General features: G+C 50.6%; 5 protein-coding genes across 5 annotated transcripts; 2 read left to right on the top strand and 3 right to left on the bottom strand.

The window, feature by feature from the left end:
* Positions 1–621: 621 nt before the first annotated feature.
* Positions 622–2,426, bottom strand: PV10_06291 (protein disulfide-isomerase domain). Its single transcript, XM_016371068.1, has 2 exons — positions 2,135–2,426; positions 622–2,086 (listed from the first exon to the last, which is right to left on the bottom strand). Exons 1-2 carry the CDS (start codon positions 2,285–2,287, stop codon positions 746–748), a joined length of 1,494 nt encoding a protein of 497 aa, XP_016223361.1. The 5' UTR covers positions 2,288–2,426; the 3' UTR covers positions 622–745.
* Positions 2,427–3,927: 1,501 nt separating this feature from the next.
* On the top strand, positions 3,928–6,114 carry PV10_06290 (uncharacterized protein; the record flags this gene model as incomplete). Its single annotated transcript, XM_016371067.1, has 3 exons — positions 3,928–4,221; positions 4,334–4,620; positions 4,676–6,114. The coding sequence occupies exons 1-3, from the start codon at positions 4,118–4,120 to the stop codon at positions 6,112–6,114; spliced, it is 1,830 nt and encodes a 609-aa protein (XP_016223360.1). The 5' UTR covers positions 3,928–4,117.
* A 184-nt stretch (positions 6,115–6,298) lies between these two features.
* On the bottom strand, positions 6,299–7,399 carry PV10_06289 (uncharacterized protein; the record flags this gene model as incomplete). The annotated part of the gene is made up of 2 exons (XM_016371066.1): positions 6,573–7,399; positions 6,299–6,496 (listed from the first exon to the last, which is right to left on the bottom strand). Exons 1-2 carry the CDS (start codon positions 7,317–7,319, stop codon positions 6,299–6,301), a joined length of 945 nt encoding a protein of 314 aa, XP_016223359.1. The 5' UTR covers positions 7,320–7,399.
* A 1,149-nt stretch (positions 7,400–8,548) lies between these two features.
* Positions 8,549–9,826, top strand: PV10_06288 (uncharacterized protein; the record flags this gene model as incomplete). Its single annotated transcript, XM_016371065.1, has 1 exon — positions 8,549–9,826. The coding sequence occupies one exon, from the start codon at positions 8,549–8,551 to the stop codon at positions 9,824–9,826; it is 1,278 nt and encodes a 425-aa protein (XP_016223358.1).
* Positions 9,827–9,896: 70 nt separating this feature from the next.
* Positions 9,897–12,739, bottom strand: PV10_06287 (uncharacterized protein). Its single transcript, XM_016371064.1, has 4 exons — positions 12,029–12,739; positions 11,791–11,956; positions 11,603–11,733; positions 9,897–11,555 (listed from the first exon to the last, which is right to left on the bottom strand). The coding sequence occupies exons 1-4, from the start codon at positions 12,361–12,363 to the stop codon at positions 9,965–9,967; spliced, it is 2,223 nt and encodes a 740-aa protein (XP_016223357.1). The 5' UTR covers positions 12,364–12,739; the 3' UTR covers positions 9,897–9,964.
* Positions 12,740–12,791: the final 52 nt, after the last annotated feature.

Here is a 12,791-nt window from a genome sequence, read left to right as displayed (position 1 = left end):
GCTGTGGCCTCGGTCAGTTGAGGTGTTTGAGGAGTTAGATTGGGCTCAGGTGCACCCGGGCTGATGGCGGACGATCGGCTGATCTCGGTAATCGGGGCAAGCTCAGATAGTGCCATGTTGCTGGTCTTTCAGGGTTTGTTCGCCTGTCGGAATCTTGAATAGGTGGCAGAGAGTTAGGGTTGCTCATAACAGTGAGATCGTGGACTCCAGATCAGAAGCGTTCGACCAAGAGAGATTTCATGCTGTGTAGAATTAGCAGCCCTCTCATCGATGGCGGGGATAACGTTTTGAAGTGAGATCCGGAAAGGCAAATGCGGTATCAGATTATCAAAGTGTGTCTGAACAATGTTTCATGCCATTCCTCATCTCGGAAGATCAAAGAGCAGTTGATGAGGGAGAAGAGGATGAAGGAGGGATGGTTTGGTAGGGATCGATTGACGGCTGACGAAGAGAGTGAGGAAGAGGGAGAGGAAAATAGGAAGATCTAAATAGAGAAGGGGAGAGACCAGATGAGATCGATCTTGGAAAAGGCGTGGACAATTGGTTGACTCAGAAGAGTGAAGGAAAAGAGTGGAAGAGAAATGGTCTGGTCATAGAGCAAACAGTTGAGATCGGATGACTCGCAGAAGAAGATGGATCTGCCGCACCTAATCTTGGCATCATATCAGTCGTTATCATTTTCCAGGAAAGTAATAGCACTGAGGTTCGATGGCTACATGTATTCAACCGAAACAGGGAGTAAAGGCTAAAGTTCATCATGATCTGGCGACGGATCGGCCTCCTGTACTAGTTCAGGTTCGGGCTGCTCTGGCTCTGGCTCTGGCTCTTGCGCCGTGAAGGACGGTGGGAGACTATTCTTTGACCCTTCTCCTAGTTTGATGGCGTCGATAAAACCTTCGAGGTCTGAGAGGTTATAGGCCTTGGCCGAATAATGGCGCCACCAACCACGTTTTGTATTGATTGCAACAATCTCCAAACCATGCTCAGAGCTAAGGTCAAGATCTTGTCGTAGTTTCAAAGAGCCCTCATTTTCTCCTGGAACAGCGTAGATTGGGAGAAGATTGGCCTTGCGCTTGTGTGCTCTATCGACAATCTCGGCAAATCCTGCCAAAGCTGTCATCGCTGTTATGCTAATCTCGTCTGGGTCTTGCTTCACAGGAAGCAAAACCAGAATACAATTGCCACTTTTTGGAGCTAGGCAGGCATTGTTCAATTCGGTCGACGTTGCCAAGGTAGGAAGAGGTTGTGGGACATGGGCAACGACGGCAGGCTTCTGCTCACCATCAACAACGATTGAGATTGGGATATCGGTGGGGATATTGCCATCGCCATCGAGAACAATTGTCGCTGAGCTGCCGACAAAGTCCTCAAAGTCGGAAGATTTGTGGTCTTCGGAGGCTCGGGAAAATTGGGCAGAGGCCGATGAGGAGGCCTGTGCTTTCTTGGATGATTTGGCCGACTTTGCAGATTTCGAGGATTTGGGAGGCTTGGGGGCTGGATCGGGATTTGGTGAAGCGATAGGAGCGAAGAAAGCCAATAGGCCGCCTCGGTTGATTTCGCCATCATAGGTAATCGCATCTTTGCCGGGTGCGGGAAAGAGTAGAATGGATGGGAATTCAGAAACACCATAGGTCTTTGCCGATGCCTTGTCTTTGACCTGAGCAAAGGCAATATTGCCGAGAAAGTCGACGGCCAGGCTTTTGACAAGAGGACTGATTGGTTTGTCTGAGAAGACAACAGCCTTTGCCGTGGTGGCATCGTCCTTGAGCCAGGAATCCAAGGCTGAATCCTGCAATTTCTTGACATGATTTGGAATTTTGTCCTTGACAGCTTCGACAATGGCTTTTGCAGCACGAGGGCCGGTGTAATCTTCGACGATGGGGCGGCCAGGCTTGGAACCCGGTTTGACGATCTTCAAGGTTGGGAAGCCCTGAACACCCATCTGACCGCAAAAGGGCTTGTTTGCTTCTTCATCGCAGTCGATGGCGGCGACTTTGGCATATCCGGCTAAGTTCTTTGCGGCTTTCTCGTAGGCAGGTTTGAGATTTTGACAGTGTCCGCACCAAGGGGCATAAAACTCGACAATCTCGGAGCAAAGTCAGCAGTTGTGGCGATGAGAAGGAGGAGTACTGACAGATGTATGGTTTGATTGCGCAATCAGGGAATTGTATGTCCTGGCATTGACCTGAAGCACTGGTGAGTCCTTTGAGTAGATTGCATGGACAGGAAAAAACAGGTTGAAGATGAGGGTGAGGGTGAGTATGATCGAGTCTAGAGAGCGAGCCATGGTGAAGGCTGCTCTATCAACCGAGTGATCAGTTGAGGGACGTCATGGGACAAGATGATGGCAGCGAGTAAACATGAAGGTCATTCAGTGGGATTTGACCACGGTGGCATTGATGGATTGGTGAAGGTGGCTTTGACCCACGTCTGCGACACAGTGGCACGATGAGGGTTTGGAGAATGTGAGACCACGGTGCAGGTACACGGAGCTGGAAAATGATTGGTCCAGTGAAACCCGGGGAAGAATCAGAAGAGGCTCCAGGGCACAAGGCTTCAGGGCACAAGGCTTTAGGCACAAGGCTCTTGACGGCAGGAGGTGAGGAGGCAGAACAAAGGCTGAAGGCGCCACTGGGCCCCTCGGGCTTTGGGTTTGGGGCTCTGAGACCCAATTATTCCGCCTTGCCCCTAGTAGTGTCTTTTAGGCCAATAAAGGCCGAGCTAGAACCCTCATCGAAGCCTGAAGGCTCGCCTGTCAATGGATCTCTTTATGGCTGAATGCACACTCGTAGGGCTGATGACATCGAGTTCCGTAAGTCTTATGGTATTGTCAAGCGTCGTGCTATTAAATTATTTTGTGAAGTTCGCCCCGAGTTTCGTAAGCTCAGCCTTTAGTCAGACCTGCTGACCATAAAGATCAGTTGTCTTTCATCAAACGTGATTAGGATGCTTGTATGCTACTGTAAAATGATTTAGAGTTGCAAGTGATGAGCTTACAGTACATACGAGTCCTACAACGGTCGCACTTGCAGCCTTCTCGGCAGGTACGAAGTACCACCAGGGTTCGTTGGCACCTTGGGTAGGAAGGTACGCGTCAGCCGGTGCCCTACCGTGCCTACTCCGTACTCCGGACTGACACTACTCCCTTGTAACTTCCCTTTTAGGTGGTGCGCTTGGCCTGCATGGAACATCCCTACAGGGTTGCCTACCGTGTCTGCGTCTCTACCATTACCCCTGCGTGCCCTAATAGGCCCTTGGGCCTTCATCTGGTGTTTCTCGAAAATCGTTACATGTCAGCGGTAGCCCTGTGGCCCGAGGGCTCTACACGCACTTCACGCACCTCAACCCTTTGGCCCCTTGGCCCCGCGCCAGCAGAGTCCAGAGCCCCAGGGTACCTCTCTTGCCAAGTTACTGTCCAGGTTCTTACCCTGTCGAGAGCGGAGGATAGTCCCGCCTTTTCAGCTGTGGTGCCACGGAACATCAATCAACAGATGCCTCTTCTCCAGATCCGTTTGACCAGATGACCTTCAGAGTCAAGATTCGCGTTCTCAATGTATCGCAGCTGGTGTCAACGTCATATGCTCATTCTTGGATGCCCCTCATAGGCTGCCGGGCAAGCGGCGGACATGAACAATGTGACAATATGGTAAAGCGAAAGGTGATCGAAGATGGTTCCTCGGTCACGCTCAATCTCACCAGACCTGGTCCAATCGAACCTGGCCCCAGTCCCACCCGATTTTGACAAGATCTATTGCCATTAAAGCAACCGAAAAGCGGCGTTGCTGACTTGATCGAGATCCCTGGGAAAGGACAAGTTCATGTGCCTGCTCTCCGCTTACAACTGGCTTCGCTGTGTCAGCAGCCGTCAGCTGAAGCGGTTGGTCTGTCTTGGACCGCCCTTCTCGAAATCCCGTCTGCATAGGCTGGTGCCCTTCCAAGGGTAGTGGCCTCGACAACGACTGATACCTCTCGCCTACCGCCCCAATCATCTTTCACAACCAAGACGACACTACAGTACATTGATCTCTATCTTACAACTACTCAGCTTCTTATTTATTAGCATCCTGCGTGGTTTAGCCTTCCAGTTTTTCTTGCCACCGATCATTTTATTCTCCGTATGTCGCGCAGCACCTTAGACAGACCGGCTGAATTATCAAAAATGGGCCTTGGCCGGACCAAAAGGCCTCATCAGAAAGTCAAGACAGGATGCATGACATGTCGGTATGTTTTCCCCCTTCAATCTCCTGACCTTGTGGCCTTTCTCGCCGGCCGACGTGCGATTGCGATCCCATTTGATCATATTGATCCAACAGCCTACTGATAGTCTATATAGAAAACGTCGGATCAAATGCGATGAGGGAAAGCCAGCCTGTCGACAATGTACCAGTTCGCTTCGAAAATGCGAAGGTTACCAGCCTCCACAGACATGGCTATTTGTTTCTCGCAAAACAGCCACAAACAACAAAGCCAACCCCGATCAAGATGAGAAATCAGCTGTGGTCACCCAGACCGAAGTTCCTCGGCTTTTGTCTCCGCTGAGTGCTTTGGGCGATAGTGACGACCAACGGTCGTTTCAGTACTGGGTTGAGAAAGGAGCGCCCCTTTTCTCTTGTTATTTTGGTAAGATTCCACGCTCTCATCCTCAATCCTGGTGGTGAATCTCAATCTTGTTAAGGATATTATTTCTGGACACACACCCTTCCCAAGCTCAGCATTGCTGAGCCTGCCGTAACCAGCCTACTCCTTGCCACAGCCTCACTGTGTGAGACATCCTGTATTGCCAAAATGCCAATACACGCAAACGCGGTGTGGCGAAAACATTATACAGCGGCTCTCCAAGGCACTCTGAACAATCCACGATGCGATGCTGTCCTCCTTGCGTGCCTCTTGTTCGCCTGTTGCGAAATCGCTCGCGGCAATATCACTTCGGCCTTGCATCATGTCGAAAGTGGCATTGCTATCATCAACGAATGGTCAGCCTCCCACGCGAACAAGTCGTCGAAAACGACCAAGGAGTCTGATTTTGTCATCCGTGCCATTGCTCCCATGTTCATAGGCTATATCCATAAAGCACCGACCTACGGCATGATCCCTCTGAGTCTTCGCCCAACTGAAGTGACATATAGTCTTGTCGCCGAGGAGGAGCTTCCCGCCTTCGGACAGTTCGATGCCCTCTATATGGCTCACCATTCACTGACGGGAATCGCTCATCAAGTGGCCCGTCTCCTAGATCAGGACTTTAAACCCCATGTACCAGTCTCGGCGGCCCGGATCCAAGATCTTCTCAACTGCTGGCAGGCTTCTTTTGAAATGTTTGAGAAGAAGATGCTCAGAAATCCTCGACAATGCGATCCGATGTATCTGCGGCTACTGCGAGTCAATTATACCATGCTCACCATCATGTTCAAAGCTTCACAGGCCCTTGATGAAGCCGTTTATGCTGATTTTGAACCCGAATTCCGGTACATTGTGGCCACATGCGATGGGCTAAGATTGTCTTGCGATTTGGAGCAGCAAAGATCCACGGATCAGGACAATTTGGAATATCATTCTGGTTACATACCGCCCTTGTTCTTCACTGCGACCAAGTGTCGAGTTCCAGGAGTGCGCCTAGCAGCGTTGCGCCAGCTAAGAAATCTGCGGGTGCTTGAAAACAATTGGACCAGCTGCACGGCGTATCATCTTGCACGCAAAATCATTAGCATCGAAACCGATCGAGCTATTGTTTCAGGCCGGACATGGGCGACGGAAAATGGACATGTCAGCTACTATGGGTCACCCACCCTGCTCCGTCCGATTGAAGCATTCGTAACCGATGAGACTTCCAAACAAGCTGTCTTGACGTTCACGTTCCCATCCGACGAGCTTTGCAGCGGCTTGTCGCAGTCGGGGGATTCTTCTCCGTCGACGGTGTCAACGATATTACAAGAGATGGTGGATTTTGACGATTGCACTCTGGCGGCATACAATCGGTGGCCTTTGGGCAGGATTATCCGGATCGGTGGGTATCAAGGTGGAGCAGTTAGGCCCCTACCGACCTACTGTGAATGTGAGCTGAGTATGAACTTGGGACTCTGTGAGCAACGACCATTACAATTGCGACCGAAGTGCTGAATATACATCAGCAGATGTTGGTGGATAAGGGTACTGGCTGGGGACAGTATTTGCCCACTCTAATAATACATCGGGCTTGAATCGGTGGCAGGCCCTCGAAATTTTATCACGAGACCCACGAGCACAATGTTGAGTTCTCATATTCTCAAACTTGTACCTCTATGGTTGGGGCAATGTCGAGAGGTCACAAGTATCTGGCACTGCTGAAGCGCGAGGAGAAATCCGTAGCCTTTTTGACCATGTCTCTTCTCTGGGTGGAATTCAACTGCAAGCCACCCGCAATGTCCTTTTCTCTGTCGAAAGCCCGAGCACTGGGGTCGTCGTCGAGTTCGGTTTGATTCTTCTGATGGGCATTGTATAGAGCTGGACCACGAGCTTTGTCCTAGAAACACCAGCCGAAGCATTCGTCAGTGAAATGTATCGCAACACCTATCCGAAACGCAAAACACATCACATACATTATACTCGCGCAAACGACGTGCCGTAGCTTCATCCTCTTGACCGCCATGACCATGACCATGCACCTTATCGCCACGCTTCCCCTTCCCCTTTGCACCAGAATCATGAATCCCCATCGCCTCACGTCTCAACCGCTCGAGTTTCTCCTCCGCCGTCTCATGCCACGAATCTGCACTCGCACCCGTACTGGCACCTGACGACGAGGGTCCCTTTGCACCGCGCCCTGTCTGAAATTTCCGATTCTTGAGTTTCGTGGGATCGACACGTTGCGACCAATCGCCACTTTCTGGCGCTAATGTCATCCATTCATCTCGTTTTGCGGGTGTGGGTTTTATAGTGGACGTTAGAGGGGTCTGGGTTTGTGAGTGACGGTCACCGCCGCCAGTGGGGTAGGATGATGAGGAGGAGGAGGGTAATTGTGGGCCGAAATCATCGTCGTCGTCACTGTCGTCACTGTCATCACTGTCTTTGTTTTCTTCATGATTATGTGCTGGTGACACCGGTCGTTCGTCTACAGAAGTCGCAGCAGCAAAGGCAGAGGGGAGACTAGGACCAATGACCCGAGATTTTTTCGGAGGTGGAGATTGTGGTTTTTGTGCTGTTGCTGCTGGCGCTGCTGAAGGAGGTTGTGGACCAGTACTTGAGTCGGAACTCGAATCTGAGTCCGAGTCTGAGCCGTCGTCATTTTGATCTCGTTTGCGCTTTTGTAGTTCCGGAGGAAGTTGGGGTCCGACGGGAGGTGGCATTGTTTATTTGTTTATTGTGGAGGTGAGTAGAGAAGAGTAGGGTGGAAGGGAGGTGAAGGAAGGTGGTGTCTGATACAGGTCCAGTGGTTCAAGGTCATCGACTGCATGTTTGTCAAAAAAAAAGTATAGACCTCATTGAGGTGTCGTCTTTCATGTGGAAACTTAGGCGGTGGTGTACTGTAGGTCGAGGGTCCCGCGGGCGTTTCTGGTGGGTCGAGTACATTTTTAGGTACAGTAAGGATTAAATTGGCTACTTACCTACCTAAGGTATGGATCCAAAGGATCATCATGGGGGAGTAGGGAAGGCTGAGGGGTGGAGGGGCCGAGGGGGCATATCGTGCCCTGGAGAGTAAGCTTAAACTGGGCTTGAAATAGAGATCACATTGCCTTGTCCATACGCCCAGCAGATCTCGCATTGAAACCATCACAGTACGGAGTACCTTATTCCCCTTGTCTCAACCAGTAGGCAACCCAACGCCTCAATCAATGCCTTGTCTTCGTGTATGACCAGTCATCTTCCACAATCCCCCAATTTCACATTATTCACATATTGTGATACTGTACTGTATGTCCACCTCAACACGCAGCAGAACCTCACAATACGCCTTTTCCGCTTCCCCTCTCATGCACTCTCGTACCCTCTCCTCAACGCGCCAGGGATTAGATTGGTTGCACGACCCAAAGAACCGAGGGCTACAAGCGCCTGGAACTTTTGAGACTCATGCGCCTCCACTCGCCTGGATGCCTACCTTAGTTGCCGGAAGTGAAGGGGTAGTTTTGACCATTCAAATGCTGTCCTTCCCTTGGGGCTTGCGTGGGCTTGGTTTTTGGCTTCTGCATGTCGCTTAGTTGGGGCGTACAGTGTTCGGATTGATAGGTCTGATGCACTCGATAGGGAGGGAAGCTCTGAATGTGAAGTTCGAGTACGCCTACTATGTGTTACGGAAGGGCGGGTCGCTTTACTACTGGTGAAAGTATGTATGTACGTACATACATAGGTCGGTACCTTCATGTTGCTAGCTATCTATCTATCCCCCATCAACCTCTCTCCTCATAACAGGGAAGAGGACTACTGTATGACTTAATGGGTTCGATGAGATGATCATATGTGACTCGATCTGATAGATCACTTATATGATCGCCAGCATTTTCTCCATACCGTCTCACATCCTGTGGTTCTATCTAACATTGATTGTCCTATGTTCAACCCCACCATACCAACCGACAACATGGGCTCCATCGACGTCGCATCAATCGTGGCATCCATCCTCGCCGCCTTCACCAGCAGCATCGACGTATTCAACCGCCTCAAAGGCAACAAGAAAAAACAACGTCCCTCACGCGCCCGACCACCACGTCCATCCGAAGAGGAAGAATGGCTTCGCCGATCCCTAACAGAACGACCAATTGAAATCCGACATTTATACGATCAAAGTCGAGCAACACATGGTCCTTCATTTGAAATGGGTGATGGGCCCGCCCATTCCAGTCTGGCACATACGCTTCTCGTGCTCAATACGGGTTTAATCAATCTACTCAATAATGCTTTGCATCGGCGAGGAGATTCTAAAGCTAGGGAGGCTTCGAGGAGAAGTTTGTATAATCTATCGGAGAGTGCGGCTTTGGATACGTTGTTGGCCTTAGGGCAATTGAATTCAAGGTTGAGTTTGATGAGAGGTGGCGGTGGTGGTATTCCGCCGGTTGTGTCGAGGGGCGAGAGGGATGAGCGGTATCACGGGTTAGCGAAGAGACAGAAGAGGAGTAAACGGGATGAGCAGCAGCAGCAGCAGCAGCGACAAGAAGGGGCAGCTGGTGCAGAGCAGTCGTCATCGTCGTCTTCTAGGAAACATCACCCTCCTCTACCATCTTCACTTCTCGCCCATGGAGGCAAGGTACGGTCCAAGAATGGATCGTCAGTTGTTTCGGCCACCGAGGCGAGAAGACTTACACAGCAAGTCGACAGTCATCATGACAAGTCGAGATCGAATGATTCTGCTGCATTGCCTCAGGATTCTATCTCGCAGATCAGTCTGATGAGAGACCAGAAGAGGAAAAAGTCCAGACCTCCAAAGGACAACGTGGATGCCTATCAACCACATAACCATAACAACGATCGTATCTCTCCAGGCGTTTATCCTTCTCTGTCTGATGGGCCACCATGGCAATCTGAAGTCGAGCCAGAACCGAGTATGCTCCTTGTGTCTGTTGCTTGTTTCGAAGAACAGCAGCCATTGCGGGATCCTATGCGTGTGGTCCCTCGAAAGTTAACCTCAGGTTCACATTCTCGACCCACGTCGACGGCAACCTTCTTGTCGACAAGTACAAAGATTGGCGAGATTCCTGAACACCGTCGATCAGATCGAAATAAACCACTTGATAGACATGTCCCTAGAAGAAAGGTTCAGCCCATCCCGCCACCGTTGGAACCGCAATTGTCCGGTGCAAAGGCCAGCAGATTCATGTTCTGGAAGAAAACCCATAAGCCCCTTGATGCGGCTGTCGGATAATCAATGGCAATAGGAGCTGTGATTTTTGGATGACCATGATTCAAGAACATTCAATGCTATTTATTTCTTAGCATAATATTCAATCGATATTGTTACAGATCTTGTCATCATTTCAATGCAGAGGCTGACAACCAAGTTTCACGCAGCCTGAGTGACCTCTTTCGCAGCCTCTAGCTTGACTCCGCTGCCTCCTTCGTCCTTGACCTCTGCGGCCTTCTCGAGGAATCCAGGCCTCCATTTCCCAAGCACTTTGGCCGTGGCCTTCTTGGCCTGATCATCTCCTTCATTCCAAATGCTTTCCATCGTGTCAAGAACCGCCTCTCGTGTAGGCGGTCGGAGCATCAGCAGATACTGCATCGATAAAATACACATGCTCACTCGTTCCGGATCTCGTGCCAAAGTTTTGATCCGGTCCAACAGTTCACGATCGATAGCCGGGATCTCAGACACAAATCGAATCAGAAGATTCTTGTCTTTGGCGTCGAGATAGGGAAGTAATCGTTCAATTACTTGCTTCACCCAATAAGAGTAATGTGGTAGGTGACCCAACTCCGGATGTGCCTTAGCTGCCACTTTGTCTGCATACCATTCTTCCGTCAACCAGGATATCGCAAGGTTCAGACGCGGACGGAAATCATCCATGATGTACATGAATATCATTTGGCGAATCCGATCGGCAGGTGTTGTGCCGCTGAGCTTTTGTTCTTCCGTTTTGGCCGACTTGGTCGCGTCTGAACCGTCAATGAGACTGTCCACCAAGTCTTCGAGGCCTGCAGGCGCTCTCGTGGCAAGTCGCACGAGTATCGTCATCCATGAATCTCGATCGTTTGTGCTTGCAGCCAGGCGATTCAAGCCCAATTTCTGCTTGGCGCTGATTTGGCCAGCATTATCTAGAGTAGCCACAATCTGATAGAGATGTTCAACACTCTGGTCAGATACCACGGCGACTTGATCACTGGTGAGTGGTGGTGGTTTAGGAAGCTCAAATGGCCCAAGATCAAGCGCCGGTTGGGCCAGGCTTTCCAGGGCCATCTCAGTGGTCGGCTCGACGATGCTGTCTCCACCCGACACAAACTCTGGATCATAATCATCTTCATCGTCAATCCCTGTTGGGCCGGCCATGGGAAATTCCGGTACTGGGGTTGGCTGCTGCACCTTCTGCAAGTGGGTATATCTAGCTCGGATTGCTTCAATGGCCAACTCCAACGCACTTGCATCCACATACTGGAGGAGCACCGCAGTTACATCGCTAACGCTATCGGCAGGGAGAAGTGTGACGTCAAATTGTTTCACGTTCGGATCTTCGGTGAGGGTGAAGAGCTGAGCGAAACTATTGGGAGGAGGTGGCATGGGTGGGAAGCTCTGAGCAGCACTTGTGAGCTTCTGTCTTTTAGTATCGTCGTAGCCATCGGTGGGTTCCGCCGGTCGTTTCTGTGCAGTAGTGTCGGCGAAAAGGACATTTCGAGATTGCTGCAAACGCATGAGATACTGTTGGATCTTCTGTTCCATAGGGTGGTTTGGCACAGCTCTCAGAACCCATCTCAAAAGCGCCCGTGTCGTTCTTTCCATGGACCTGATCATGACCATGATTTTTGGTGTCATTGGGGAGTTCCCTTGTTTCATTGGGTTGTAGCTGATGACAGCAGATATTATCTTAGATGCTATCGGAGGACGGCTTCGGATTAGGATAGCGAGACAGTTGAGTGTGGCATCAACAACGATGGGGTCACTGTACAAATTAGCGGAGGATTATGTATCAGAGACGGAGTGTCCTACGTCGAGTTTTCCTGGAAAACACTCAGGAGTCGGTCCAGTAATGCAGATGCCTCGGCCTCAATGTTGGGTAGCTGAAGGAGAGGGTGATTACGGGGGACAAGGGAGATGGAGGTCTCATTCTGATCAGGCCTCTATATAGAAGTCAGTACAGTGACCCGAAAGGCTGGGAAAGATAATGGTATACGCACCCGTGGATCTGCGATTAGACCGGGCGTTTCCACCTGAACGATCTTTTGTACAAACTTGATACAACAAATTCGAACGGCAGGAGGGGCAGAGTCCATCCGCTTCAGGATGTTAAGTTTAATGGCACTGATATCTTGCCAAAGGGCAGTTTCGTTGGGTCGATTAATGCTGGATATGCATGTTAGATTCTCATGGGCCAGGGTTGTATTCCACGAGCGACATGGCAGGTCTTGTACGTACATTCTTCGAAACACGATAGGGTACAAACTGGCTGATGCCTGCACAGCACTCTTTACCACAGCAATGTCCTCGGATGGATTTTCGAGAAGTGCCTTGAGGGTGGGGAGGACTTCGGTTGAGAATTGATCTTTCTGAGCCAGAGAGATTGCTGGGCTGGCAAATGCTTCAGCGAGGAAGTCGGCACCCCAGCGACGAACTTCAAGGGGCGCAGCAGGACCAATAATGGGCAAGATGCCGGGAAGAACCTGGTTGTACACTTGAGGGTCTCCTAGGGCAAGTTTACGGGCCTGTTCAAGCTGGGGGATCATGCCCACAGCTGAAGGTGTTGCTGCCATCCCAAGGAGTTGGTGACGATCACACTGACCACACTGATGGCGGCAGACAGGTCGTCCCTGTGAAGAGGCTCGAAGGCGAGAACAATCACGAAACTACAGCAGACAGGCTTGAGAGAATGCAGATGGGCGTAGGTCGCTGGTGTTGTTAATTCTGTTCTTGAAGGTAGGAATGACCGGCATTTGTTGGGATGTGAGACAGATCGATCGAAGTCTGTGAGATGGCTGAGCGTGGGTATGAATGATATCAGATATGCGGGCTGGAGACGCGTTGATGACTGAAGATGGCGGGGGTGGGTGAACTGTTGGAAGGTATTAAATGCGTATGTGGTGAGAAAAAAGTTCGAGATGAAGACAAGGAGTGAATCTTCAAGTTGAAGTTGAAGTTGGGCGCAGGAACGACTGCAAGTTCAATCGTCACTGCCATAAAC

Source organism: Exophiala mesophila (genome assembly GCF_000836275.1).
Source record: "Exophiala mesophila strain CBS 40295 unplaced genomic scaffold supercont1.4, whole genome shotgun sequence".
Classification (NCBI taxonomy): domain Eukaryota; kingdom Fungi; phylum Ascomycota; class Eurotiomycetes; order Chaetothyriales; family Herpotrichiellaceae; genus Exophiala; species Exophiala mesophila.
This window is presented reverse-complemented; position numbering and strand designations above follow the sequence as displayed.